The sequence below is a fragment of the Temnothorax nylanderi genome, unplaced genomic scaffold (genome assembly GCF_030848795.1).
Source record: "Temnothorax nylanderi isolate EJ_2023f unplaced genomic scaffold, tnyl_v1.0 TNYL_tig0002_pilon, whole genome shotgun sequence".
In the NCBI taxonomy this organism is placed as follows: domain Eukaryota; kingdom Metazoa; phylum Arthropoda; class Insecta; order Hymenoptera; family Formicidae; genus Temnothorax; species Temnothorax nylanderi.
The window spans coordinates 2,031,275-2,057,125 of NW_027249064.1; the positions used below are offsets into that span (position 1 = coordinate 2,031,275).

Consider the following 25,851-nt stretch of genomic DNA (forward strand, 5'->3'; position numbering starts at 1 on the left):
TCATTGTACTTACGCATTTTTATCTCGATAAACTAATGGCTCTGATGATTAATTTGTTTGATATAAAACAATTTAGACTAAACGAAATATGTTTTAATCATTTTCATAAAACATAGATTCCTTTGAAACTGCAACCATTCCAATGTGATTCAACAGAGCAACGGCATTTGCATACATCATTGCGTACAAGTTTGTGAAAGTTTACGTTAAATAGAAGGACGTTCGATCGATTCGGAAATCGCCGATCATAGTTGGAGTATATCAGACGAATGCGGTTAACGTATCACGTTACCGAAAACGTTTCGCGTGGAGAAGTGCAACGGAAGGGGAAAGGGGAGAAGGGAGGAGAGGGTAGCTCAGGGATGCAAGACACCGTGAAATTACCAGCAGAGTCTCCCATCCCCAGAGGGGTGGGTGGGCGGCGGAACGGACTCTGTCCACTCCGCGCCCTAGGAACCACTGTCCAGGCGGGTATTTGTCTTGTCTCCTTGTTTATGAGATCCAACATTGTTATTTGGCACCGCACCGGGGAGTTCTCGGTGCCATGCGGCCGGTAGTTTCCGGCGAGTTTCCTACTTTAAAAGGCCGCGTCCCGGTGTGCGATTACGTTCTGACTTATCCGCGGTTCTTCCCGCCCCACGATCGTCTTTAATCAAGGTCCGCCTGGACACTCGCGAGATACGATTAAACTTTGCACCAACAACGTTAGACGATGTAAAGTTTCGGCTTTTCTGAGCTGGGCTATGCGGAATTAAGTTTTTCGCAACGCGAGAAAATCCTATTCCGATTTAAATCCATTTTAAGGAGGTTCCGTCACTACAAAAATATGCAGCCAGTTTCATGAAATTTTAATATGTTGTTCTGGAATGCAAAATAGAATTATGTGAATTTTTTGGGAAGTTTTCACCGTCCCGTTTTGAAAAAAATCTACTCCAAAAATTTAAAAAGTGCAATTTTTGGAGTAGATTTTTTTGCATTTTTTTGCATTCCAGAACAACATATTAAAATTTCATGAAACTGGCTGTATTTTTAACATAGGTTCTTATGGGAAATGACATATTGCACACCTTCAGAATGAAATAAGTGCAAGAAAAAATGCAAATGATAAGGAAAAAAAAATATGCACATGTAACTTAATAATTTACAAATAAATGAGTGAAAGAAAGGGGAAGGTTACCGCACATTTCGTAGAAAAATTAATTATTAAAGCATAAATTGCTTGATTTTTCGTCTGCTAGACTGCCACGATCGTGAGCAGCTTCACGCACTATACACGCGGCGACCAATCAGAGCAATCTCCTTCATTCCCACTATTTCAAACGCTAGTGCGCTGTTTCCAGAACCCCCGCGTCCCACTACTTCCCCCGATGAAGCAACCGAACCTCCTTAATGATAATCAATTTTTAGCACCGGATTCTTATATACGTTTAAAGTCAGCGCTTAATGTGCATCTAAAATATGCAATCTAATTAAATAATTATATTTCAACGACAATTTTGCTTTGTACTAATGTTGGAAATAAGCACTGTTTTAAGCGCCGTTTCGTGCCAGGAAATGATATTAGAGCGTACTTAATCGTGACAATGCATTAGCGTATTATACGTGAATTATCAACAGTGCGGTCCATTCGACCCAAAGTATTCTTAATAATGACCGCGTTGGCGCGAAATTTCTCCGGTGCATTATCGTTAGGTCAGGCAGCATTTTCAATTAAATTATCCGCTGCAATCGCGGCACCTTATCGTAAGTATAATATGTTCTCGATTGCGCGGCAAACATCAAACTGTTCGGACAATGGCGCCGTACATAAGCAAATTACACTTACGTTTCCGTTGTGCTTAATTTAATGTTGCTCGTCGCAAAAAATATTCTTTTAACTCAATTGAGATAATACTACTCCGTTTCGTTTACTCGGATTATATTTGTTTAGGGATAAAATACTTTTCTCTCTTTTTAAAAATTTTGTCATGTTCTATCAAGCAATAAAACAAAGATTGCAATAACGATAATATTGTTGGATAACATCGGCGATTAAAACGATAAGCTCTGACGGAAGTAAGACAATTAAAAGTAATCGACTGAAAGAGAGAGAAAAGAAACAACACTAAAAGATAATAATTTTGTTGCGTAATTTAATCTACTTGCTATATCGAGGAAGATTACGTATCAAGAGATTTGGATCTGTTTGCACAGCATCTTATAGTTGCACAGCATCAGAAGATTGAATTCTTAACCATAGTCTCTATGTAAATTCTTAGAATCCCGTCAAGATGAACGCACCGCAATTAAATTAGTGCTGGCCGAGTAGTGGACGTAACATATGTTTCAAGCGTGGATGATTAGGCATGTGGGTCACTTAACGCTCGTCAAACGACCGAAAGAAACGCCCTTCCTCCTTCGTCGCAGGATGCGCGTGCTCGTCCGATTGCCTGACACGGACGGCAAATGCGAGCAGATTAAACCCGTTAAAGCCACATTATTCCTTTAAAAGTGTACGCGATAAATGCGCTCGTTACAAAAACTCGTCAGCGACTATCTCGCGACGGATACGGAACTGTCGCGAGAGGGGGAGGGGGGGTGAACGGGGTGCGGGGAGGAGAGGATACCGAGGGTGTGCTGCGTCGGAATCATATCAGGGTGGAGATTGAACGAATGACACCGTGAGCAAATTTCCGCGATCGGTAGAACGGCGAAAGCGAGCGTCACCCTCAAAGAGCGTCCGGCAATTAATTTTACAAGGGCGCAAAAGGAAGCAAAAAGTAAACAGCCCGGCGCGCATCCCGGGTCCATCGTCGCGACGATGGGTTTTATATCTCCGCTAGTTGTCAGGCCAACGAGTTCTGCCTCGTTGGCCACCGCGTATAATGTCCACCGTCAATATAAGCTGTCGGATGCTTTTTCCTAAATTGACAGATTTTCAATTTAATCAAGTTCCAATCTAATGGAAAAATGCCCGATCTATCGGTCGCGCGAGTAAGTGCGCGCGCGCGCACACACATACACACATACACACGTATGCGCGCGCGCCTGTGTGCGTATGTGCCGACGGGGATGACATACACATCGAGAGAATGTATGGCCGACGGACACGCGCGGAGGGGCCAGATTGAAATAATACTTTTATGTTTAATCGCAATCGAGGAGCCTGCCCGGCGACGACGCGGAACCACCCGCCGATCTCCGAGATTAATCTATTGATAAACATTCCATCACTCCGCGAATACCATGTGAGAGAAATAGACGAGCCATCGATAGAATATCTCGGCGTTTTAATTCTTTTTACTTCCTCCACTTTTTTTTCATTCTTCTTTTTGCCACCCATTTCCACGTTCGTCGTTCTGACCACGTTGCTTTACGGACGATCACCCGTCAAACGTACGTTTTTATTAGCTAAATCTTTTGCGATCGGCAAGTATAATAATGCGTCATAAAACGGATTTTTCGATGAAAGTTCGACCTGTATTCTCCTCGTTCTTGAATCGTCGGCGCGACTGAGCTCCATCCGCTCTGATCAACCGCGTTAGATCATGATCGCGTCATAACGACGATTTGCTTATGCGAAAACGTTTTCTCTCAAATTAGTAGAATCATCATCGGGTGATCTTGGTTGCATCGATACCTGCTATAGCAGCTTTTTGCGTACACTGGCGTACAGCCAGCAAATATCATTATACTGCGTGTAAACAAACCCATAGTGCGACGCGATAAACGGATTTTTTTACGACCGATCAAAGCGCGGGGCATCTCGGCTCGGCGAGTCAAAAGCTTGACTGCTGGCGCGCGAGATGACTGCTTCTCGCCGGATTCTAATCGGCGCGGTCGCAGAGAGACTTATGCGCTGCGCGGGGTCTCGCTCAACAATAATCATAATAATTGTGAAATCCGATCGAAATGCAATTGAGTCGCTGAAATGAGCCACCGAGGTAATGAGATCCGATCCGTCTGGGCGTTTGCGACTCCCCCTGAATCGTTTACCTTCAATCACTTTCTTGACAGATGCATTTACGGCCGGGACTACTGGCCATCAAGCTGGAATGCGCCTTAAGGCTGGTTACGGCGTATCGATCCATCGGGACGGTCAACGCGCCGGATTCAGCTACGTGAAATTTGCGTCTTCGGATTCGAGAGGGTCTGGATAGGGTCGCTGCTTCTGCGGCAAAGCCTGTAGATGGTTTAGCGGCTTCTATCGTGTGACCGGGACGAAATCTTCGGGACCACGAGTGGAGGAATATTCGTGACGATGCATCCGTCGAGCGTTTAACGGTTTCCGGTCCGCAGATTGTGTCTGTGAGATACGCGAATATTTGCATATATATGCACATTACTGCGGTCTTCGCGGATGCAAAGGGTGCTCGATCCATTTCGGGTTTTGCGCTTCTCTATAGCATCGCCCGATATATTCGTATTTTTACGTTATACTCTACGTTACGCATTTCCGAGATCGTAGAACGGATCATTCGTCTCTGTCAGTAATTTAAATACTTTACTTCGCGAAAAATTTCGGAGACGAGAATATATGCGCGCAGTTCTTTTACGATCTTTTTTGGCAATGTCTCCGTTTGTGGTTGCGCGGATGACCTTGTGCATCTCATGAAATCTATGCTTGCTCCTTATATCCTTATACATATTAGCGTCGCCGAATATCCATTACTCTCCCAAGAAAGAGAGATATTCCGCAATTACGAGGAACGGCTAATGGCACTGAGGGGGTCGTTAAGAATACCGCGTTCAAAGGTCTAATAATTTATGATCGTCTAACAGAAGTTCGAGCGACTGTGGAACTCCACGCGAGTGAGCTACCCGCGATGAAATCGCGGATAAATTATTCCGCTGATATAACACCCGCGCGCGTCTCCGCATATCGGTCGATTCCGCGCAAAGTGCGAGCGATTTATTCTTGATGTTTCCGATCGAGAAAATTGACACTGCTTCGACAACAGTCGAAAGCGGCGAAATTGTTTTACGCGCGAAATCAGTGGACGATGATCGATCGCGTCGGGAAATTCCTCCTTCTCGTCACGCATCTCGGAAGCGCGGCTTTATTATCCGCATCCTGCACGTACACCGGTAAGATATTTCTTTTTGTCAGGCGCGAATAAAACATTCTCCTTCTCTTGCGCGTAAATTGCATGCTCCCTTCTCAGATGAGCGCCGGGCATTAAGTCCGTGCGTGGAGTCCGGCGTGGATACCGTGTTTGCCGACGGGATAATAGTGTAATGGATGGACAGGGACAACGAGCTCTAAACGGATGAGACTACCGTTTTCGAGACTCTAGTCGAGACGCGCTGTCGTCGTGTCTAGCGTCGCGGTTGTTCTCCTCCGTCGCTTAATTGGCATCATTGTCGAATTCTTCGTAGAGTCTAATTCTTTACGTTTAAGAATATCATGCGGCTTGTGTTCTGGCAATTAAGATCGTAAAGTGATGGATCAACGCGGCGTGACTTAATTATATCGTTATCAATGAAGCTAGGAATTGTGCGTGACGCTAGGAATTTGCTAACGTGGGCCCGCGACAGGCTTACTGATTCCTTATTTTTATATTCGCTATGATATCTCTCGATGCATAGTATTCGCTCATAAACCACGTTAACATTTTTAAAACTGACGACAGACGACAGACGGCAAAGAGTCGATAAGCAAGAGTTAATTGTCCCAAAAGAAAGTAGACACATTTCACGACTAGTAATCCCCGGACGCTTGTTTGCTAAAGTTTCCCTACTGGCTAGTCCGATGTGCAAGCATCGACAAAACTGGTCACCGTTCATTGAAGCGGGTACGTATAAGCTACGTGCAAATATTTTCCGCTTTACGATCGCGCAGCTGGAGAAGTCAGGATTTCCCCATCATACTTTACCGCCTCGTTCTAACGACTCACAACTACCGTTACTTACAACTAATTTCACTACACGAGAAATAATTAACGACCGATTTATCAGTTTCATTAATGAGTTTTCGCTCAGCTTGTCCACGTCTCCCGATCGAAAAAGTCTTTCCTAATTTTTATCTCTTCTCCGTATTTCTCCGCATGAGCAAGTTTTACGTTACGAATATCGAGAAATTCACATAATGTTGGTAGCAATTAAAATACGATTTGTTTGCGATTAACATCAAATCAATTTTTAGCACTGAAAATTAGTGATCGAGCAGATTCGATCGGGGAGAGGGTCAACGAAAATTATTTTACTCTATTATTAGAAAATGTGGAAACTAGTGTATAACACTTAGACAAATGCATGCACTATTAGAAGTTTTAAAATTCCACCTCTTTTTGAATTTGATTTATCCACGGCTCTTGTCAGTATCGTTCTATTAATTTCTGGTAAATGCATGAAAAACAAGTTGCGTTACGTTAACAAGCAATCGCATGCTAAATGACAATTTCAGTTTGCTGTCACTTACGTGTTAATTATAATATTTTTACCTCTGTCAGTTTGCAATCATTTTAATTACATCTAATAACATTATTCGTTTCAACTACTAAATATATTACTCAGAATTGCGCAATGAGTAACCAGACTAACGACTTTCTTTTTGAATAATTACTCGACAAGACATGCTGTCGCACTTTGATCATAACAAGAATCTATTTTATACATTACGTAAATTGCGTTATACGTTATATAATTCCGTAGGGTTAGACCCTATGACGAAAATTTTGGTTTGCAGGCATTTAGCGAATGTTACGTAATGTCGATGTAAATCAATAATACCGAGATTGCCGTTGACTTAGTGTCTGAGCTTCTATTTAAGATTAAATTCTCTGAAAATAATTTTCTGCTAAATATACACATTTTAGAAGATATAACACGCGTTAACGAACGAAATCGCATATCGACCGCATTCAACTTCGTGGAAGTCATTCGAATACGCTTTGTTTTGTACGTTAATCTTATACATTGCGGGTCAGAAAGATCATTGGCCGATTTAGGTTGAGATGCGTCGTGGCAGCTACTTAACCGTACAATTGGTTGTCATTGACACACAAAACCGTTAGTAACGAGTTATGACGACCGTCTCGATCGTCGTATCCTTTAGCACTGCCGTATAGCGATATCTCGATCGTTTCAACCGAGGCATGGGTCGAGCAATCGCTTGAGATCGCTAACCGACAGAAATAGGCCGTCGCGGTATCTTACGTAGTAATTAACTACACTTGCTACATCAAGCTGAAATATATACATTACGCCGAAATGGTTTTCCAGGCACTGTGCACGAACGGTTTTTGCGACAGTAATCGTTAGTGCTTGTCATGCAACGTGTTGCGATTTCCGCTCGGCGAGCAAAACACATCGAAAATGAACAATCGAAAGCAGTTAACCGATTCCCAACATCAATAATCGACGAGAGGGATTCCTGCGCTTACCTCGCTCTTGAGATTCAATGGCACATCGCAGGGGCCGTCCAGCTCTGCCTCCGCTTTCACCTGATGAGACAGCATACTGTGGCTGTGCCGGGGCGGTACGGCGGTCGCCAGCATGTTGGAATGCTGCAGATGCTGAAGACGAGGCTGGAGATGGGGCTGGTGGTGATAAGGCGACGACAATTGGGTGTTCAGAGTGCGAAGATCAGCTGGCGGGGAAGCGGGCGCAGCAGTACTGCTCTGTTCCTCCTCGGCCGAACCCTCCGCCATGTCAGCCTTGCATCCCGGGGACTCGTAATCTGCAAATCGACCAAAACTCTCGGAGGACCGTTCTAATAGCGGGCGCGCCGCCGCCGCGCAAGCCCTCGGCACGACACAATCCCATTATAGCGCGAATATAATTCGCGCATTTCGATTCAATAGCGCAAAACGCTCGCGTCGTGCTTAATATAACGATCTCGCATTTTCCAATTGATACCATTTTATAAATCTGAATAAACGTAAGGAGCATACAAAGGAAAATCACATACGTGTGATTTCCTTTGTGTATATAGAGTGAATAATCTCTAATAATTATACGTATATTTCGAGTTCTTTGACTTAATTTAATGACTGGAAAAAAACAGGACTTCATGTGACACTTTTTTTAATAAAGAACGAACGAAGCAATTTGCCGCAAAGGATGAGAAGCCTTGTTAACCGATCGATATCAATTCGGTTGCTTGCTTTTGGTTTTTTGAGAACCGGGGGAGAAAGACGACACGCGAGATGCTAATTAAACCGGCGCGGCGCGACGCGACGCGCGGTACCGCATCAGCCGTATCGAACGGCAGCGCGTGCAGCTGTTAAGAATGCAGACACTGGAAATTAGAAGGAGGCCCGTTCATCTTCCAACTTCAAAGCAAAAACATTTGGTTGGCGCATCGCATCGGATGAGAGAGAGAGCGAGAGAGGAGGGCGCGCGTTGCGACGCGAGAGGCGCCGAGGGAGGTTCCAGAATAAAATCGCCGCGACTAACGTCCGCAGGAATCCTCCTCCCCATCCCCTCCACCCCGCGTTTATCCGCCTAATTATTTTTATCTAAGCGTTCAGTTAGTAAGAATTCAAGGGCAATGAAATCACTACCGTCTGGACACGCCATTCCCTCGTCGCCTTCTGCCCGTGTCTCTCCTTCCTCCGCCACCACCGCCACCGCCGCCGCCACCGCCTGCCTCGTCGCGCCGCGGCGGCCGTCGTATACTTGGTGAACGCAACTAATAACATCTGCTTCTATTTTTGCGCTGGCCCGAGTCCAGCGCTTTACTTTTTAAAAGCCGCGCGCCTATGACGAACGGCTGGATGGATCATCGAGCGGAAGCCCGGGCGTGGGGGGGGCCCAGAGTGAAACGAGCCGGTTATTCTGGACAAATTATTGTCAAAGGGCGAGAAAACACCTCCTGCCTGCGAGCTACTTTGTTCCTCATAAAAGGCGTTTTATAATGGCCATCGTAAAAATATTTGATGCCGTGCTTTAAAACGGCGGCGTGTTTATAATAAAAGCGTTAGGTCGTTGGGTACCAAATAGACCGCTCACAAGTGCAAACTCTGGTGTTAATGTCGCCTGTTCCCTTATAAATATGGGGTGTCCTGATTTGCCCGCGTCGCGCGGTGTCTGCTTAGCGACAATTGCGAAAACTTCTTCAAGATGCCCGAGATGATTGAGCGAAATCGAGAGAAACACGCGTCTCTCTCTCTCTCTCTGTCTCTCTCTGACGAAGCCACAGACTGCCGCCGATTGCTATGGCTTTGAACTTAAAGTGATTTATACCATCCTTCACGGACCAAAAAGCGAGAAAAATGACCAAGATTTATCTCTGCGTCCGCTCGACAATGTCCACCTGTTTTCGCGTTATTTTACTGTTTTCACTTCATCGAGCAAGCAAAGTCATCTGGAACATCCACAAATTCGAAATAATGCAAATTTCCCCAACAAAGTAAATTAATCCTTTTTATATATTTTTTTCTTTTAACAGAAATAGAAATAAAATATTTATTTTAAGATAGAAAGAAGAGTTTTCTTTCCAATATATATCTCCCAATTTCTAAAAAGTACTTTTCTCTCGCATACAATACGATCTCTTAATTTCTTATAACAAAGTTTATATAAACATACTAATTAGATAATATAATATTTTAAATATACGTAATAATTTTTTAATATAAAAATCACTTCTATATATGCATTTACATGTTGTATCATGATAATCAACAATAACCTGTATGTAATATTGTGGAAAGACAAAATAATTATACTCTAACGGTCGCCGTATTTGTCTCGTATCAATTAAAACAGCAAAATAAGCCAAGCCAGTATGCAGGCACCGCAGCTAGGCGAAGAGATCGCATCGATCATCGCTATGAGGAATTAATTTATTTACGCAACGTGCAACAATTAAGGAGCTTTGCTGCTAATTAAGCTGATTAATAAGCATTATTCGATTTTTGTGCCTTGGGAGCGACTCCCGATAAATAAATTGAAGGTTTGAAGGTAAATTCTCATCGAGATGTCCATCTCAAAGACAAAATTTTCATGCGGTAATTTCATCCTCAGATGTAATATTTTTTAACGAAGAAGTTAATATTACGCGAGTACATCGGAATTAATTACACTCGAAGATTTTTAATCTTCATAACAACATAAAATCTTATTGTACTTTATACATGTATAAAAAAAATCGCAGAGTATTTAATCTCAGAACATTTTTTCGGCCATTCTATCTCCACGCCACCGGAGCAGGACTATATGCAACCTATCTTTTTTCCGTTTGCAGTCATTAATTTCCGTCGGAATCATATTAATCGCTGTAGGGCTGCGCCCGTGAAATTACTAGACGCTTTAACCACCGGCTGTCCAAACCGAATTCGTCCGCAGCGATTATTATATCGCGTCCTGAGGTCTAATGCCGGGTATTCCGAAAGCTAGCCAATTAGTATCGTCGATTTGGATGCTTTAATGAGAGTGCGGTTTCATTAGCGTATCGCATCGCCCTCACGGTTCGTGATTTGTGAAATAGAAGAGGAATTCTTAACCGGACGAAGATATCGCGAGTGATTATAGCGCGATCGTTCAAACGTCACCATGGCCGACCGTTTGAAAATTGGTACCCTTCGTCGTGCGACCTTGAAAAATGCGTTACTCACGATCGAGATCGCATAAATCTTTCGAAAAAGGGAAGAGGCTACCCGCAGGGTTCTTCTGCAAGATATTCGACATATAAATTAAATCGGGCATTCCACATACAGGCAATATTTTATGTTCCATCCAAACTACTCTGGATAAAAAAAAAAGATCCAAAACTCTCCCGTATGATGGTTCTTCGGAAGTTGTTCTTCGGAACGACAAAATAAGTCTCCTTTCGCATCGTATCGCACCTCTTTCGCCGGCTTCTCCGGTGGTAATCACTCGCTGAATAAACGGTGAAAGTCCGTGTAATAGGACGTGCGATTAATACGCCAAGGCGATTGATATGAGAATCACTCGAGGATCTCCGAAGGCAATTAAAATGGGCGCGTTACGCACGATGCTGTCGTCCGATCAGACTATCAGACGCGACGCGACGCGATACGACGCGATGCGTTCGTTCCTACCGTGTGAGGAGGGTTCTCGAGGATTGGCAGTCATCCACCCCTCGGGAGGGTTGCCTTCGGGCGACACCCACCGTTTCCTGATTTTGTCGTGTTCCCTTACGTTCCTCCCTCTCGCTTTTTCTCACGCCAGTCAGCCCGCGTCTTTCTTCCGCGTCCCGCTCTTAGCCCGCGGCACACATCGCCATTTCGCACTACAGTTCTATAGCCGACATCGTCGACGACGACAACGACGACGACGTGGAAGCAGCGTCAGCGGCAGCGTGCAATTAAGGGGTTGATTGATGTTAATTCAAAGGGTAATTAAGAATGTTGCGCATAAAAATCCAGTAATTTATGGTCATTGGGGATAATTATATGTTGACCAGCTTGTAATTGCAAGCGCTTCGTGGTATAGTGAACGCCGTACACGCCGTTCAGGGTTCGCGGGTAGGCTACCTAGTGCGCGATGGGAATGTATGAGTGTGAGCGGACCTCTCGGAGCATGTGCGGGCGGGGGATATACGGTCTCAAATCGCGGCTTATTATAGGGGCCAGTAGATAAGGTGGGTTTAGAAACAACCGGGCGCCTCTGGCCAGCAGCTAGTTTCCACGTAGCCGCCGACATTCTCCTCTTGATACGACGCTGCTCCGGGCTACGGAGGTGTGTATAAACCACCGAGAGGAGCCTCCGAGGCGGTCGCGATTTACGAGGCCGATTCCCGACCGCCAAGACGGGCGGCGGTTTTAGAATTCTAGGCCCGGTCCAATTCACGCGCGACGCGACGCACGAATCGCGGATGCTGCGTGTCTGGGGGTGTACAACGCTTTGCGTGCGGCGTCGTGTTCGAGTCGTCGCTATAAATAACTGGATGCGGATAATCGCCATATGGCCACGCATGCAGCGAACCACTGACCGTTTCTTCGTAGCACTGACGATGCCTCGCGCTTTCGATTTCCTGGTACGAGTCTATTCGTCGAGAGCTTTTCGCTTTCCCGAGCCCGAAAATTGCGCGTCGGTATTTCCAGTTTCGTTTCTTGAAACGCGGTGACGCAGAGAGATCGGGAATCCTCTGGATATCACATTTGTCTAATCTAAACTCTTGGTAACTTCTCTACCATAGCGTCCATAGCTGTAATTTCGGAGCAATCAACATCAGACGAGATTTATTAAAAATAAAAAGAAAGTCCAAAAAAAGAATCTTCGGTTTGTGTTCATCGATATGGTTAAGAGGGTGAACAACACGATAAAAGAGCGTGTGGCGTGGGCAACCCTCCTACTTAAAACACCGCCAATAAAAAGATCCCAGCGGGACCAGTTGGCAACCGCCCATCGCGACATTGTCCTTGCCGAGTCTTTTTTTTTTTCACGATCCCGTAATCGACCGGACGCCCTAATGGGCAAGGCATAATCGTGGCTTTGTGGCGTCTAACCGTGCATTAACGCTAAAGAGAAGTAAGAAAGGAACTCGCGCTCGCGCGCGCGCGCGTACGTGAACGTGCTCGTGTACGGTCGATTCGGATTACCCGATGGATACTCATGCCGGTTTGCTACGATCGAGCAATAAATGCAATATAATAAGCGTACGATAGATTAAACCGCTTCGTGCTACCCTTCTGTATAGCAGTTTCGCTTCACCAGCACGAGCGAGCATAATTAAGGCGAGCGTACAAAGAATCCCGGCCGCATCCGTGTTGGTTAATTCGCATCGACCTTTAACTCGCGTACGTACATAGGCATATCGGCTAAGGTAATGGCCGTTTCGTGCGATACCATTCTGTCAGAAATCCGAGGGGCTTTGTCCCGAGTCACGAAACGCAAGGATTAAACTGAACAGCGCGCCGTTAATGCGACTGTGCGAACGCTTCGTCGAGATTGACGCTCCCGGTTTCGGAGTATACGTGGCCGTAAGAGCGTGTGTGCGTGGAACGCGTAACGCGCGCATCGCATCGGCGGGCGCGAGAGTGCCCATAAATCGGCGCCGAAGGGGTTCGGCATCAACACGCGTTATCCAAGACGCGATATTTTACGTCCTCGTCGGAATTTCTGCTGTTACAAACATTTTACATTATTCCGGCGAAATTCTTTTTCGAGATGTATAATCGAAGCGAAAGCTAATCCCGTACACAGAAACGAGTTCAGCGCACGGAAATAGAATTGTATGCGCGAAAAGGTTCCGACAATGACGAACGTCTATTATTAATTCGTGTTACTTGAATTAAAAATGCGGCTTTATTCAAGAAACGATACTCACGCTCTCTCCGACATCGTACGAGTTTGATAAGAAGATATCACTTTACGCTAAAACTTGGCATCGCGACCCAAGAAAGATGCCTAATGTCTCCGCGCGACCGTATTGTCGGAGGCGCAGGAAGAATATTTTACGCTTTACGGCGCCAGCGTCGTTGAGGTTCTGCCGGATAAAAAAAGTGTCAGCTCGCGCTGGCTAAATCAGAGCCCCCGAGTGCATTAAACTCCGAATTACCACAAATAGAACTTTAACCGCATATGCCCATTATAATGGCACCCCCTGCTGAAGATGTATTTACGTACTAAACCGTCTTCTCGTGGCTCACGCTGAGTTGTCGGAATTAACATCTGGCTCCAAAAACACGCTACCCGATTCATTGGATCCCTTTTTCTCATTCTTATAGGCTAACTGTTCCACATTAGAAACGCTCTCGATTATTTGCAGACAAATGCACATTCTTGCTCTTAAAATCGTTTAATTATTCTTAGCTATTAAAAGACAAATCAGTTGAACCTTGTTGTACAGTAGAGAAAATTATATTGTAATTTTCAAAGAACAGAGAAAGAAGAATATGGATGAAACGGTCACTTGAGGGATTACAAAAAGCTTTTTTGATTCGTTGGTATTTTCTCCTCGTTTGCAAAAGGAAACGCTGGTAGCGTGTTGGAGACAGAATGATTTTGAAAGTGGTTTTACATGTAAATTAGGTCTATTAAAATATCAGAATATAATTTAGCCGACATTTAAAAACACGAGAGGACTGAGGCAACTCTCTATCCGTCAAATCGTAAGCCGCTCCGAGCTATTACGTGCGTGCGTGTTTCTTCATGAATTATTAGAATTAATGAGCTCGCGTACACGTTGCTTTCTTTCTACAATGTTGCAAAGGCCAATCATAAATATACCGGCGGGGAAATTTCGGTGTAACAAAGCAACGTTACTGTTTTTTTTACGCCGCAAAATTTGTTAAGTCATTAACGTATTCCACGCAAGCAATATAATTCGATATAATGTAGAATCAAGTTTTTTATAGCAATTTCTTTGTCGTCGACGAATAATGATAGTATTTGCGAAAATAAAGAGCTCGACTTTTCTTTTGCGACATGCATAAAGAATCTCGACAGAGATAGGGTTAAAAGTAATTTCATAGTATACTTGCAATTTATGCAAGCAACAAATAATCGTTACTGTTAAGAAGCAGCACGCGAAACGACGGATTAAGCGTAACGCCTCACACTTGACACGCCGAGTTTGCAGCGAAACTTTTTCTTACCCGGAATGATTTCCGAGTCGATAATCGATGAAGATTCTCGGGCGGAAAACAGAATAGCGCGACTGTAAAGCGAACTGGAAGTGGGTAAAGTTGTAGAACGAAATGTTATCGTGCGCCGGATTGTCGGCAGGGGTTGAACCGGGTGAAGGGGAAGTCTTGAATGGGGAAGCCAACGAGAGCGGGAGCCAAGGGTGGTGAGAATAAGAGGAAAGAGAGAAAAGGAAGAGAGAAAGAGAGAGAACACACACAAAGAGAGGGATGCGACGAAAAGATATAAGAAGGGGATTCGTTTTCTTGACCTCGACAACAAATATAGTGATCCTAGCGATCTCTGATTATGATTCTCTCGAATTAATTTGCAACAAAGAAAATTCTCGCTGATCTTTTCTCCATAATAATAAGTAATTCATAATTTAATCGCGACAATAAAACAATTGCGTTCGATCTTTCTCTCAACTAATTTTCTAACATTAATTAACTGTCATAAAAAATTGTTTAATATTTCTCATTTTTTACGAGATTGCGCGTAATATGTAGAAAGCTTAAAACAAAGTCTCTCGCTAAAATTCGACATCGTTTAGTCGAGATGAAACGCCTTGCTTTCTTTGTGACGATTTCAACGCGCCAAACTCCAACGATATCGCGAGTCAAGTGTTTCCTTTGGGATTTTCTGCTTTCAACTCTCCGCGTCTATTCCCACCGACAATGATTCGCTTGGCCAACCTCGACTATCTCGCTTCCACTTTCGGTGGCTAGAATTTCCCGGTCTCCCTCTCTTCCAACTCCTCCAACCCTCTCTCTCGCCAACCCTCCCGTGTTCCCGAGGCGGCAAGCAAAGAACTCTCCTACCCTCGGGCAGCTCACACTGATTTTCCACCCTCGTCACCCTTCCCGTCCACCACTATCACCCCCTCCTTCCTCCATCCTCTGCTTCTGCCTCCTCTCCACCCCCAGAGCTCACGCCGTCACTCGTAGTCACGCCACCAACACGTGCTCCTGTTTACCTCTCCGGTCATATGGTCGGGGAGATGAACGCGATGTATTCAACGTATTCAATATTGCCGTTTAATCACAAAAATATCTGCCAACAACATATCTCGTTCGATCGAAAACGTTCGTACGGGTTCAGAAATATTATAAATATTTTTTCGCAAGAGAGAAGGAAGAGAACGATATTGAGATGTAGATATAAGTAATAGGGATATGTAAAAATCTATTGTGATCTCATTACTTATAAACTATTGGTAAATCCGCTATTGAATTTATTTGACTCTTGTACAAACTTCGATTATCTAATTTATATACTTGACGCAGCCTTATGCTCAGATTGCCGATAAATAACATTATTTCTTATACAGTTGATGTAAAATGAGTTATTTTCCCAGCGATTGTCTCATCGCACAATAGATTATTGCTTTGACGATATATATTTTTCAAATTCAATATAGTTTCCTTTACGAAACACCACTAACTTTTAGATATAAAAAGAGAAACGATAGGTTACTTCGCTAAATCTCATAAAATTATTAATTAATTAGTCAAATATTTCCGAATTCTATTACATATTCCTCTTAAAGTAAATTTATTATAAATAAATTTGAATTATAAACTTAGCTTTTATTTTCAACATCTTAACAATTATATGCATTCGGAATAAATGACAATATTATATCGGCCATCTTAAAAATAGCTTACATCACACTCCTGTTAATCATGATAATTACTCGTGTACTGTGAGTCGTATCTGATACAATATCAACATGATATTTCTCCGCATTTCTGCACAAAAGACAGTGAGGACTGAAAGAATCCTACACGGCCGCATTACGTTTACGTGCTCGGCCGATCCCTTAATTAGCATTTCCAGGTCACACACTCGACGTAGACGCGAGTATACGCGGGCGCGCATAATTATCGCGCTAATTATTAGTACGTAGCTAAGTATCTGGATGAAATTATCACCGAGTTGAAGTGAAGCGTAGAGAACGAAACGCTGTTTTCGATCCCCTGCCAGCAGAATTCCCGCGTGACCAAGCTTTGGGAGAGGAACTTCCTTAATTACCGAGATTAACTTAATGATATCGAGCCAACAATTATCGTTCACGAGGCACGCAATTGCCATATGTGAATATGCGCACGGCAGTGAAAACAGACAGAGCTCAGAGCTGACTTCTCCCTCCTTTTTTCTACTAATAATTTCTAAGTTTTAACATGATCGGAATCATAACATTTATCCAGCTTTTATCAATATCAAATTTAATGTACTAACAATAAATATTAGAGATTAACAAGCGCAAGAAAAGAAAAGATTCTGTAATTTTAAAAAATCGTATCAAATTGTTTGTTAATTGCCTCTTAAAATTATCACATGAAATACGTAAAATGTGGAATTAATTAATTTCCATTCCCGTGCCTGTTCCCGAGGTCGATCTAAACGCGCTTACACGCGCGTGCATGTGGTAACATGCGCAGGCGCGTCCGTACACGCGACTAATCGGTGTGCGAATGTGAGACTACACACGTGCAGCCGACCGGGCGCGCATTTAGAAGAACCGTCTAATTACCGAGATTAGCCTGGGCTTATAATAAGCAGGAGCGAACTCGTGCCTGACACTCACCTGAGGCGATCTGTGACTGATGTATTTGGGACGTCGTCCTGACGCGGATTTATTTAGCGGTTGTTATTTATCTCCGCCACGGTGCAATTCCGTCGCGGTCGTACCGATCTCCGTTCGCCGATCAAGCCGTTTGTCTTGCCCTCGTTCCTTCTCCGATGCCGCGTTTATACCCGGCTGATCCGTCTTAATTCCCTTCGAGAGATCCTCCTTCTGCCGCCACCTCACCTCGCTCGCGAGTTTCACGATCTTCCGGTAATTTTCCTACGGCGAATATTAACAGGTCGTTCTGGGTGGAGTAGCGGATCGACGTCGAGAAACGGACGATTCACTGATACATCGGCCGCCGGTGACATCAGCCTACTTAATTACAACGGGTAATTGCGAGTAATTAGGAGCGATCAAGAAGCAAACAGTTAATTGCCCGCTGCTTCATAAAACACTACTCGATTGATCCCACCTCTTCGTTTCTCGTATATCGCCTAAGGCGATATTCGTAATTGAAAGAAACTCGGAAGGCGACCGAATGTTTTGAAAACTTTCGACTTTCGAACTGTTTTCTAGATGACCAGAGTGTTTTTTTTTTTTTTTTTTTTTAACAAAACGATATTTCACCAAGTTCGATCTCTGACACGGGATGCTCTTCGTCACCGGACAGATAACCGGCAGATAACACGCTTTCCTGTGTAATGTGCTTTTAATTATTCTATTTACGCGCGTCAAACCATGCACTTCGTAGTTGTTGTCCGTAACGTGTAATTTTATGCTGAAAAACACTGACGTGTCCACGTGATGATCACGCGCGCGTCGTAATTATCAGCGCACCTGTCGCGATAATTAGAAGCTTATTAGAGCCATAGTACTCGTTTCATCGCTTTCTTCTGTTCAACGGCATGTATCCTATCCCGAGGATTTGCGTTTTGTCGAGGCCGGTAGATGGGTCCTGACACTCACGCTAATATCGTCGAGTCCTTTAGTCGCCGTTTGATTAATTTCGTTTCATCTGTCCTACGCACTTGTCGCGACTCAACGTTTCCATGCATTTACTCCTAATTCACATTCGGCAAACGCGAAGCAGATCGGAGCGATCGTCACGGCCACCGTAATTTTAAAATAGCTGCTAACGGAGCGACGCAACTGTCAACAGAGTCAACTTCTCCGACCGATAATTATCCGATCGCACGTTTCACTGGCCAACTGTCACAGAGTTTACCGCGCTTATAGCTGTCCCGCGAGGCGCATCGAAAGAAGTCCCACCCCTGCGGCCACGTGCTGATAGGCCGGACAAATCGGCGCACGCAGCTGCAAGTTTAAACTCCCTTATCACTCTCTGGCCCACAAACACTATAGCTTTTCACCAACACGTTGTGAATGATCCTTGCGAAGGAGGCGTCGATCATTCGATCCCGTCTGATTCCTCTTCTGGCGATCAGCTCGAGCTTTCCGATCTCAAGTAAGATTCTTTTCCGCAATCGGCACTGCGGACGACGATCCCGATCCCACGCGGGTTCAGTGTCTCGGAGAAGGCGGTCGATTCACTCTTCTTCGTGTTCTTGCTCGGGCAGCGTGGTCGTGCACGTTGCGCGATTAGAGCTCGACGCGAAAACTCGGACCTGAACCCTGACGGTCCGCAGTCTGGCTGCGTAGTGGCCCCGGCGTACAACCGAGGGAAGAACAGCCCGCCGTGACGGCTCTCCCGCCTGGTGGATAGTCGCCGTAGAAGGGGTAATGGAGGCGGTACGATGGGCGGTACCGATGCGCGGAGGTGGTCCGCGAGTTACTCGCGAGATCCCGTTGTTATGATTGTTATGAGTGTCCGAGCTGCCTCCCGCGATGCACTTTGGGGGTGGTACAGCCGCGAGAGGTACCTCTGTCCGTCTCTGTTTTTCCACTGTGTACCCATCTCGCTCGCTCTGTAATATAACCACCACGAGCTCGAACGAGCTCGTAACCGTGATGCAAATCAGCCCGACGGGGCTGGTGAGTTCGCCGGCGGGGATGCCCGGGAGGAGCGATCGGCACCGAGGACTGATACGGACTCCGGAGAGTCTGCTCAGGGAGGAAAGAAGATGATCGGCACGTAGGTAGCGGTGTGATTTTAAGGACTAATCGGTGGAATCAAGAGATACTCCAGGATCAGTGCTGTCTGTTGGATTGTTGAGCGGTAAGAAAGTCGCTGGTAACATTGGAGAACGCTTCGTCAGCGACGTCATACGTTGTAAGAAAAATTTGAAAAAATGCGCTTTTGACTCTAAAAACTTACATTTTGTGATCGGTAATGTTTAATGGAAATAGAAGAGTTTTTATACGTAAACGTTCGCTAACCAGTCGCCATAGATACTATTTATAAGAAAAACTTAACGTACGAGTTTAAGAATAAGTTATAATGTAGAATTTTTTCTTATAATGTAACCTATTATGCACTGAGAGAAATGTTTTGTTGAAACTACCAAATTTTGTTACAGTAACAAAAATGTTTTGTTGAAACAACCAAAATTAACCAAAATTTTGTTACAGTAACAAAATTTTGGTTGTTTCAACAAAACTTTCTTCAACATTTCTCTCAGTGTGATTAAGGTATAAGAAAAACTTATTTATGCGTATAAACATAAATTATAAAGACATGAAATGCTTTTTAAGAATTACTATAACATTGCATTCCAAATACACGCAATAGTTTTGCAATTAGAACGTCTTCAATTAATGATCTTTTCTTTAATGCTCTCTCTCTTCTATAAAATATTTTATATTTAAATAAAGCCTCTAGAAAAAAAGAAATATTTCTTTCACGTATTCACGTAGTGCTAAGTCATTGAATTACAAGAAGGAAGATTTACGCGAGTCGTTTCGTATTCATAGATTTCGCGACTATTTATTAAATAAATTTACTGCCTAGTTTGAGTAAAAATTGCGCTAACTTGAATTAAAAGCACATCGAAGATGATTGACGCATCTACTTTCTTTCTTCTTTCCCTTTAAGATATTGGATGTAATGGGCGCATAACCGTAATGATAACAATGTGATAACAGGTGCATTTTATTGTAATATTTTATCTCTAGTCCTATCACGGAAATTAGTGTAATCTCGACGACGATGACGGCCATGTCACTTCAATCGTTGCTTAAGATGGATGAGGATACTCGTAGTATTGTGACAGAATCCTAACACATGATAGGTACGTATCGCGGAAATAGCAGTTTATTTCTACATCAATTCCTGTCACGTAATTACGAACTTTGGATTACTTTATATCAACCAAATAACTCTATTGATATATCATTTGAATCATGCGGTTATTAACTTTTATGGATAATTACAAATGCGTCGGGGGACACGACATTCTTGCGCATTCAATCCTTTGATGTGGTGACTAGAAGGTACCACGGCTATAAAATTTTAATGACGCTTTAACGGGCTAATATGAGATTTTTATATTAAGTATATACTGTTTTCAGTAAGATTTATGCAGATAAAATGCAAGAAGTGCGTTTTAATGCTGCTTACGATTTAACTAAAAAATTACGTCTGCTGTATAAATAATTTCCAAACACTGTATCAATGTATCATTTTGACAACAATAATATTTTAATATCATATTAAGCTTTATTAAGCTTTTTTTATAGGCTTAGGTAAATTAAGTATATTGCAAAATTATGATTAAAAAATGTAATAGGTATATGTTTGGAAGACTTATATTTTTAATGACACATGAAAGGATTAGAATTATTTCTGCACTTAATTTCTGCATTATTTTTTCACTAATTTCGATTTATTTCGTTTAATTCGTTCTATTTCGATATCGAATGTTATAAATTCTAGTTCCGTCCTTAATTCCAAATCAGAGCGAAATCACTTGACATGATTCGATTACAAATCCATTCCGACGCGTACAAAACTGTAGGCGTACGAAGTTACACGCTGCACGAGCTGGAAGGGTGCGTTTATTAAGATAGAATTTTACCCCTTTCCTGCCTACGTGCCGCCCTCGCCGAGGCCGACGCCACTGACACCGTCCCTCGGTGTTTTAATGCTCTCCCCTCAATTTCTCTGACGTCGACCCCGATCATATTCCGGCGTGATTCGATCCTTATAGACACGATTGTTCTTAAAATTTTTTCCGCAACTTCTATTACTTTTTTAAATAAATTCTAAATAGTTATCTAATAGAGTTATTTAAAAATTGGTTGTTCCCTGTATCAATTACCAAGCAGAATTAATAATTATATTCTAAAAAGATCTAATCTAATGGTAAACTTTTCGTTCATTTGCTCAGTAAATTGCAATCCGCTAGATCAAAACATTAATCTATTTATATATGTTGTATAGTATGATTATATAGATATAGATAAAGCGGTTAGTTTAAAATGAAACGTACTAGTTTGAAATAAAGCGTATTAATTTTGAGATTTGAATATTGTCAGAATAAATAATGCGAGTTATTTATATTCCTCTATAACTAAAGCAATGAACAATCATGTTTGCTATTTTTGACAAAATCACTGTAAGATTAATAATAATAAATATAGCATTTGGAACATTGTATCATGATGTTTTAAAACTGAGCATAGACAGATCCTAAACTTAGCGTAGATTTAGCATAAATATTATAGATATATAGCCAAATGATAATCTTACATAAATAACTATGATCTTTCTTTAATCTTTTCCATTTTAAGAAACATTGCTGAAAGGACTTCATATAAGAACGAAACGATTAATATACAGATGTATCGAGTCATATTATCACTCAATGGAGGTCAATGAAATTCAACGCGTGTATCGCGCTCGTCCTTTTTCCTCGACGAGCGTGTACGTCGAGCATCGACGTAGAAGAAGGGAAAGTCTCTTACACGAAATATACGAGGAAATGAATGAATACAGCCATCCTTCTTCCACCCGAAGGTCCACGTGCTTTTCACATATAACTCGTCCCCGTGGAGGCAGGAGTGTAGCCAGCTGGTGGTTGAAGTTGTAGGAGTCGGCAGGATGTGGGTCTCTACTCTCTCGCCCTGTTCCTTCTATCCCGCTTTCCCGCTTTCCCGCGTCCCTCTCGCTCGCACCGCATCAGCGACACTCGTCCCACTTCCTGCGAACGTGCCTGTCCTTCTCCCGCCTTCCGACGGTCTCCCTCGCTCTTCCTCCACACGCCGCCGACTCATCCCCCGTGCTAGGGTGCTTCGTCTTTCTCCCCCGTCCCACCGGATCGATTAAAACTACAAAGTGTTGCCTCTCCATCCGTTGGTACGCTCATTCGTGGTCGACTACATTGCTCTGGCACTCTCCTGGCGGCACTGGGTTACCAACTCTTTCCCGGCTCTCTTTCTCTCTCGCTTTCTCTCTCTTTGTTCCTCCACTCGCGTGCTGTTCCGTCTTTTTCCTTTCAGCTCCACCGCCGTCGTCTCTTTTTTCGTCCTTTTATCGGAGGATCTCCGTATTCATGGGCGTTCGCTTCGCTTCCTGATAATCCCCGCGTAAAACTTCTCTGTCCCGTCGGGATTGCCCTCGCGCGCACCTACCTTTCCCCCTTTTGCTCGCGTGAGGGGACATCGGTCGTGCGCCACTTCTCACCTCCAAGTTTTCGTTTCACGAATATCAAACAAAAGACTTCTTTGCATTCGTTTATTAAATTATTTTGGTGATTGACGATCAAAGATATCCTCGAAGCAAAGATATCCTAGAAACACAATTTGAACAGTGATTTCCTTGAATCAAATTCTTTCACTGGAAACTTCTGTTGCTTTACATATATCTTGTTTTATTTATGTATTTTCTCAATCCTACATTTAATTATCTAAATATTTGCACGATTGTAAAATCATAATTTGTCGCAAATGGTAGCAATATCATGTTGATTTAATTAACGTACGTCACTAGCAGCGAAATAGATGTTCGCCAATCGATTTTCGGCCAAGTGCAACCACTCGCATTGAAATAAAATACGTACGTAGTCTCTGTAGTAGCAAGCCAGGAAGATTAGTCAGATCTTCCTCCCGGGTGAAAGGTAAAGCGCGATTATATCCCCAGGGCCCTGTCAGTATCCTTCCCGGAGCCTTGCTCGCTTTAAGTCGCAGCAACGTGGCTAATAACAGAGCCAGTGAAGCCAAGCGGTCTTTACGACCATCTTCCCAGAAGTATAAACCCTGGACCCTCGCCACCATTCGTCCAGCTACGTCCCACCTCTCCCGGAGCATCGTACGGGGCCGCAAAATTTTGCAAGGGCTAATTAATGCGAAAGGCCCCGACAACAAAGTTGCTCGCGTGATCGCTCTCTTAAGAATCGCCGCCGCGCCGCGGCCCGACCGTGTAGGAAAACACGAAGAAGCAACTGATCCGAGAGGAGAATGAAGACGAGTAAGAATAGAGGCGCCAGGATGAGTCGGAACGGACGAAATAATGACCCATGGCGACGATCAAGTTGAATGTTATGAATATTGTCACGAATATATATAAGATCCTCGCATGTTCGACTTTCTTTATATGCGCAGCGGATGCAGTACGGGCCGCAAGACGAAGATGAAGCAGAAAAAAGAAGTATCCACGCTTCTGGCGGAAGAACTTCTTCTTCGCGTGACCACGTAATGAATGGCGGGAGATTATTCTCAAAATTGTTTTCTTATGTCGCCTCCAACTGCGCGAGAAGAAGCGTTAGCAGGTGTTCGACGAAGATAATGCTCGGAGATGAGCGCCGTGTACAAGGCAGGTATTTCGGACGGAGCTATCTAAAGGAACATCTCTTTGTGATCGTTTCCCCACTGACCGATAATTTCGCACCTCATTGTTGGGTAATAACCGTATAGCAACATTGTGGTATCCTTTCGATACCCACTTCCGATCAAGAGACTTTTTCACACCGCAGCGGAAGATTTCACGAAGCACGAACTTCGTGGGACATCGTCGAAGTTGGGTATTCCTTTTACATTTGCTGTGCTTCCTTTTTACGATGGTATTGAATTACCGGTCCCTCTCTCTGTGCCTCCAAAACATTTCGAATTTATGACTTATTCTTTATTTTTGAATATTCATGATGGCTATCTTTTCTTCGACAGTTTTGCTGTCTGGTGCAAATACAGTGCAAAAGTTTATCGAAGATATGAAAAATTTGTAGAAAAATTTTTCTGTAGTAATCTAGGCAACGGCTAGCATGCATTTGCTCTAATGTAGTGTTATTACATTAAGACTTAATAATAATATAGTAATTTATAACGCAGTAAGTTATAGGCATAAAAACGTGTATTACACTTGTAAATGATAAACAGGGTTACCCGCATCTCTCTCTTTGCAAGGAGAGACAAAGAACGTGATCTGAAGACGTCCGGTGTGATGCTTCACTACGAAATTTTAAACTGATGTGGAATCTTTTTGTTCAGCGGCTGAGTTTAGAGAAACAGATATTATCCTATTATTCTACATGTACAAAGCAGTTCAAATACCTAAATTTTATATAGCTTGAATTAATTTTAAGTTTATACATATAACACATTTACTTTGCGCAATTCTGTCTGACGGGTTTGTTACATATTAATTGGTCGTAGGCAAACTTATGCAATTATCGCACATCGATATAATTAGCCGAAAACTGAAGAAGTTAGTTTTAAAGAATTATTTAACTTTTAACTGATTCTTCACAACTTTAACTGCTATCACTTATAACAAATATTTTGTAGAATGTTTTGCGTAATTCGGCTCAGTTTCACCCAATCGCGTCATTGTTTTAAGCAGGTGTCAATTATTACCAGGCTTGATGCATTCATTTCACGCGATATTTGGTTGACGGCCCGCGTTAATTTTGTCCTCGTTCAATCGACATTCGGGCGCTCTTAAAGATGTTCATTCCATTATTCATCCCTATTCTCGTTATTTTCAGTGATCCCAATGCTTATGCTACATAGCGTGCGACCGACCGGTCAATACTTGCTAGACTCGGTTGAAGACGAGTCAGCTCGTACCTTCGCACCGCTTCCGGACAATATTTAACCGCGCTTCCCTCCCCGGTAGCTTCGATCATTAAACGTGCGTATATAGCCTCATAATATTGCAATCCGCGGCCATAATTTACGTCGTTTTATAGTTCAAACTGCAACCTACGTAGGCAGCGGCGCTCAAACCTTTATAGAACGTGCTATTCTCGTTTAAGTTGTACTGGGTGCTCATAAAGTTTGCCGACTGTTTCCTCCGACGCCAATGCCGATGCATGCTGAACTCATAAGAGAGTATTTAATTCCACGCCGTTATCACCACAGGTTTAATTAAAGAACGCGGAACTGCATTTTTTAAAGCAAGAAGAATCAATCTTCTAATCTATAATTTGTGCGATGTTGTAGAACTTGTAAATATTTGTTTATAGGAATTCAATATAAAATAAAAGTGATAGCTGTTTATTTTAGTAAATGTACGTTTTATTCAATCCATTGATGGTACTAATGAAACTATGTCTTGAGAGAGAGAGAGAGGGAGAGAGAAGCAGAGAGAATTATTGGACGAGATGATTGTATAACAAAGTTTCCATGATACAAAAGTATATTCAGTTTGACAGTTCACAGGCACGTTGTGAAACTTTCATTGTTTCCTCTCACAAGGAACGGAACTCATTCACGCACAGGAGTGAAAGAGCTTTCAGGAACACCAGTTATATTCGCGAGGGCTTATACGAGTGCAAGTGCCGGTGCCTCGAGAATTGAGATATACTGTTTTATAGGGAATCATCTGAACGCGGGGGGGCTCTTTTATGAAGTTACCACGAAGGAGC

At 43.2% G+C, this 25,851-nt stretch overlaps 1 protein-coding gene and 2 long non-coding RNA genes across 6 annotated transcripts in view; 2 read left to right on the forward strand and 1 right to left on the reverse strand.

Annotated features, from left to right (window-relative positions):
* The window catches only part of Pdm3 (pou domain motif 3), a 114,109-nt gene extending 95,455 nt beyond the window's left edge, over window positions 1–18,654 (reverse strand). For all 4 annotated transcript variants that reach the window (XM_071699174.1, XM_071699164.1, XM_071699155.1 and 1 more), the window contains exons 1-2: window positions 17,108–18,654; window positions 7,365–7,660 (exon numbers count right to left, since the gene is read on the reverse strand). In XM_071699174.1, coding sequence (XP_071555275.1) covers window positions 7,365–7,631 — 267 coding nt within the window. In that variant the 5' untranslated portion in view covers window positions 7,632–7,660; window positions 17,108–18,654. The remainder of the gene's footprint in view (window positions 1–7,364; window positions 7,661–17,107) is intronic.
* LOC139768963 (uncharacterized) overlaps window positions 1–25,851 on the forward strand; it is a 510,605-nt gene that overhangs the window by 232,445 nt on the left and 252,309 nt on the right. The gene's annotated exons all lie outside the window — the stretch shown is intronic.
* LOC139768736 (uncharacterized) lies at window positions 18,812–25,483 on the forward strand. The gene is made up of 3 exons (XR_011717419.1): window positions 18,812–19,268; window positions 20,165–20,280; window positions 21,782–25,483. It is a non-coding gene; the product is annotated as an uncharacterized lncRNA (long non-coding RNA).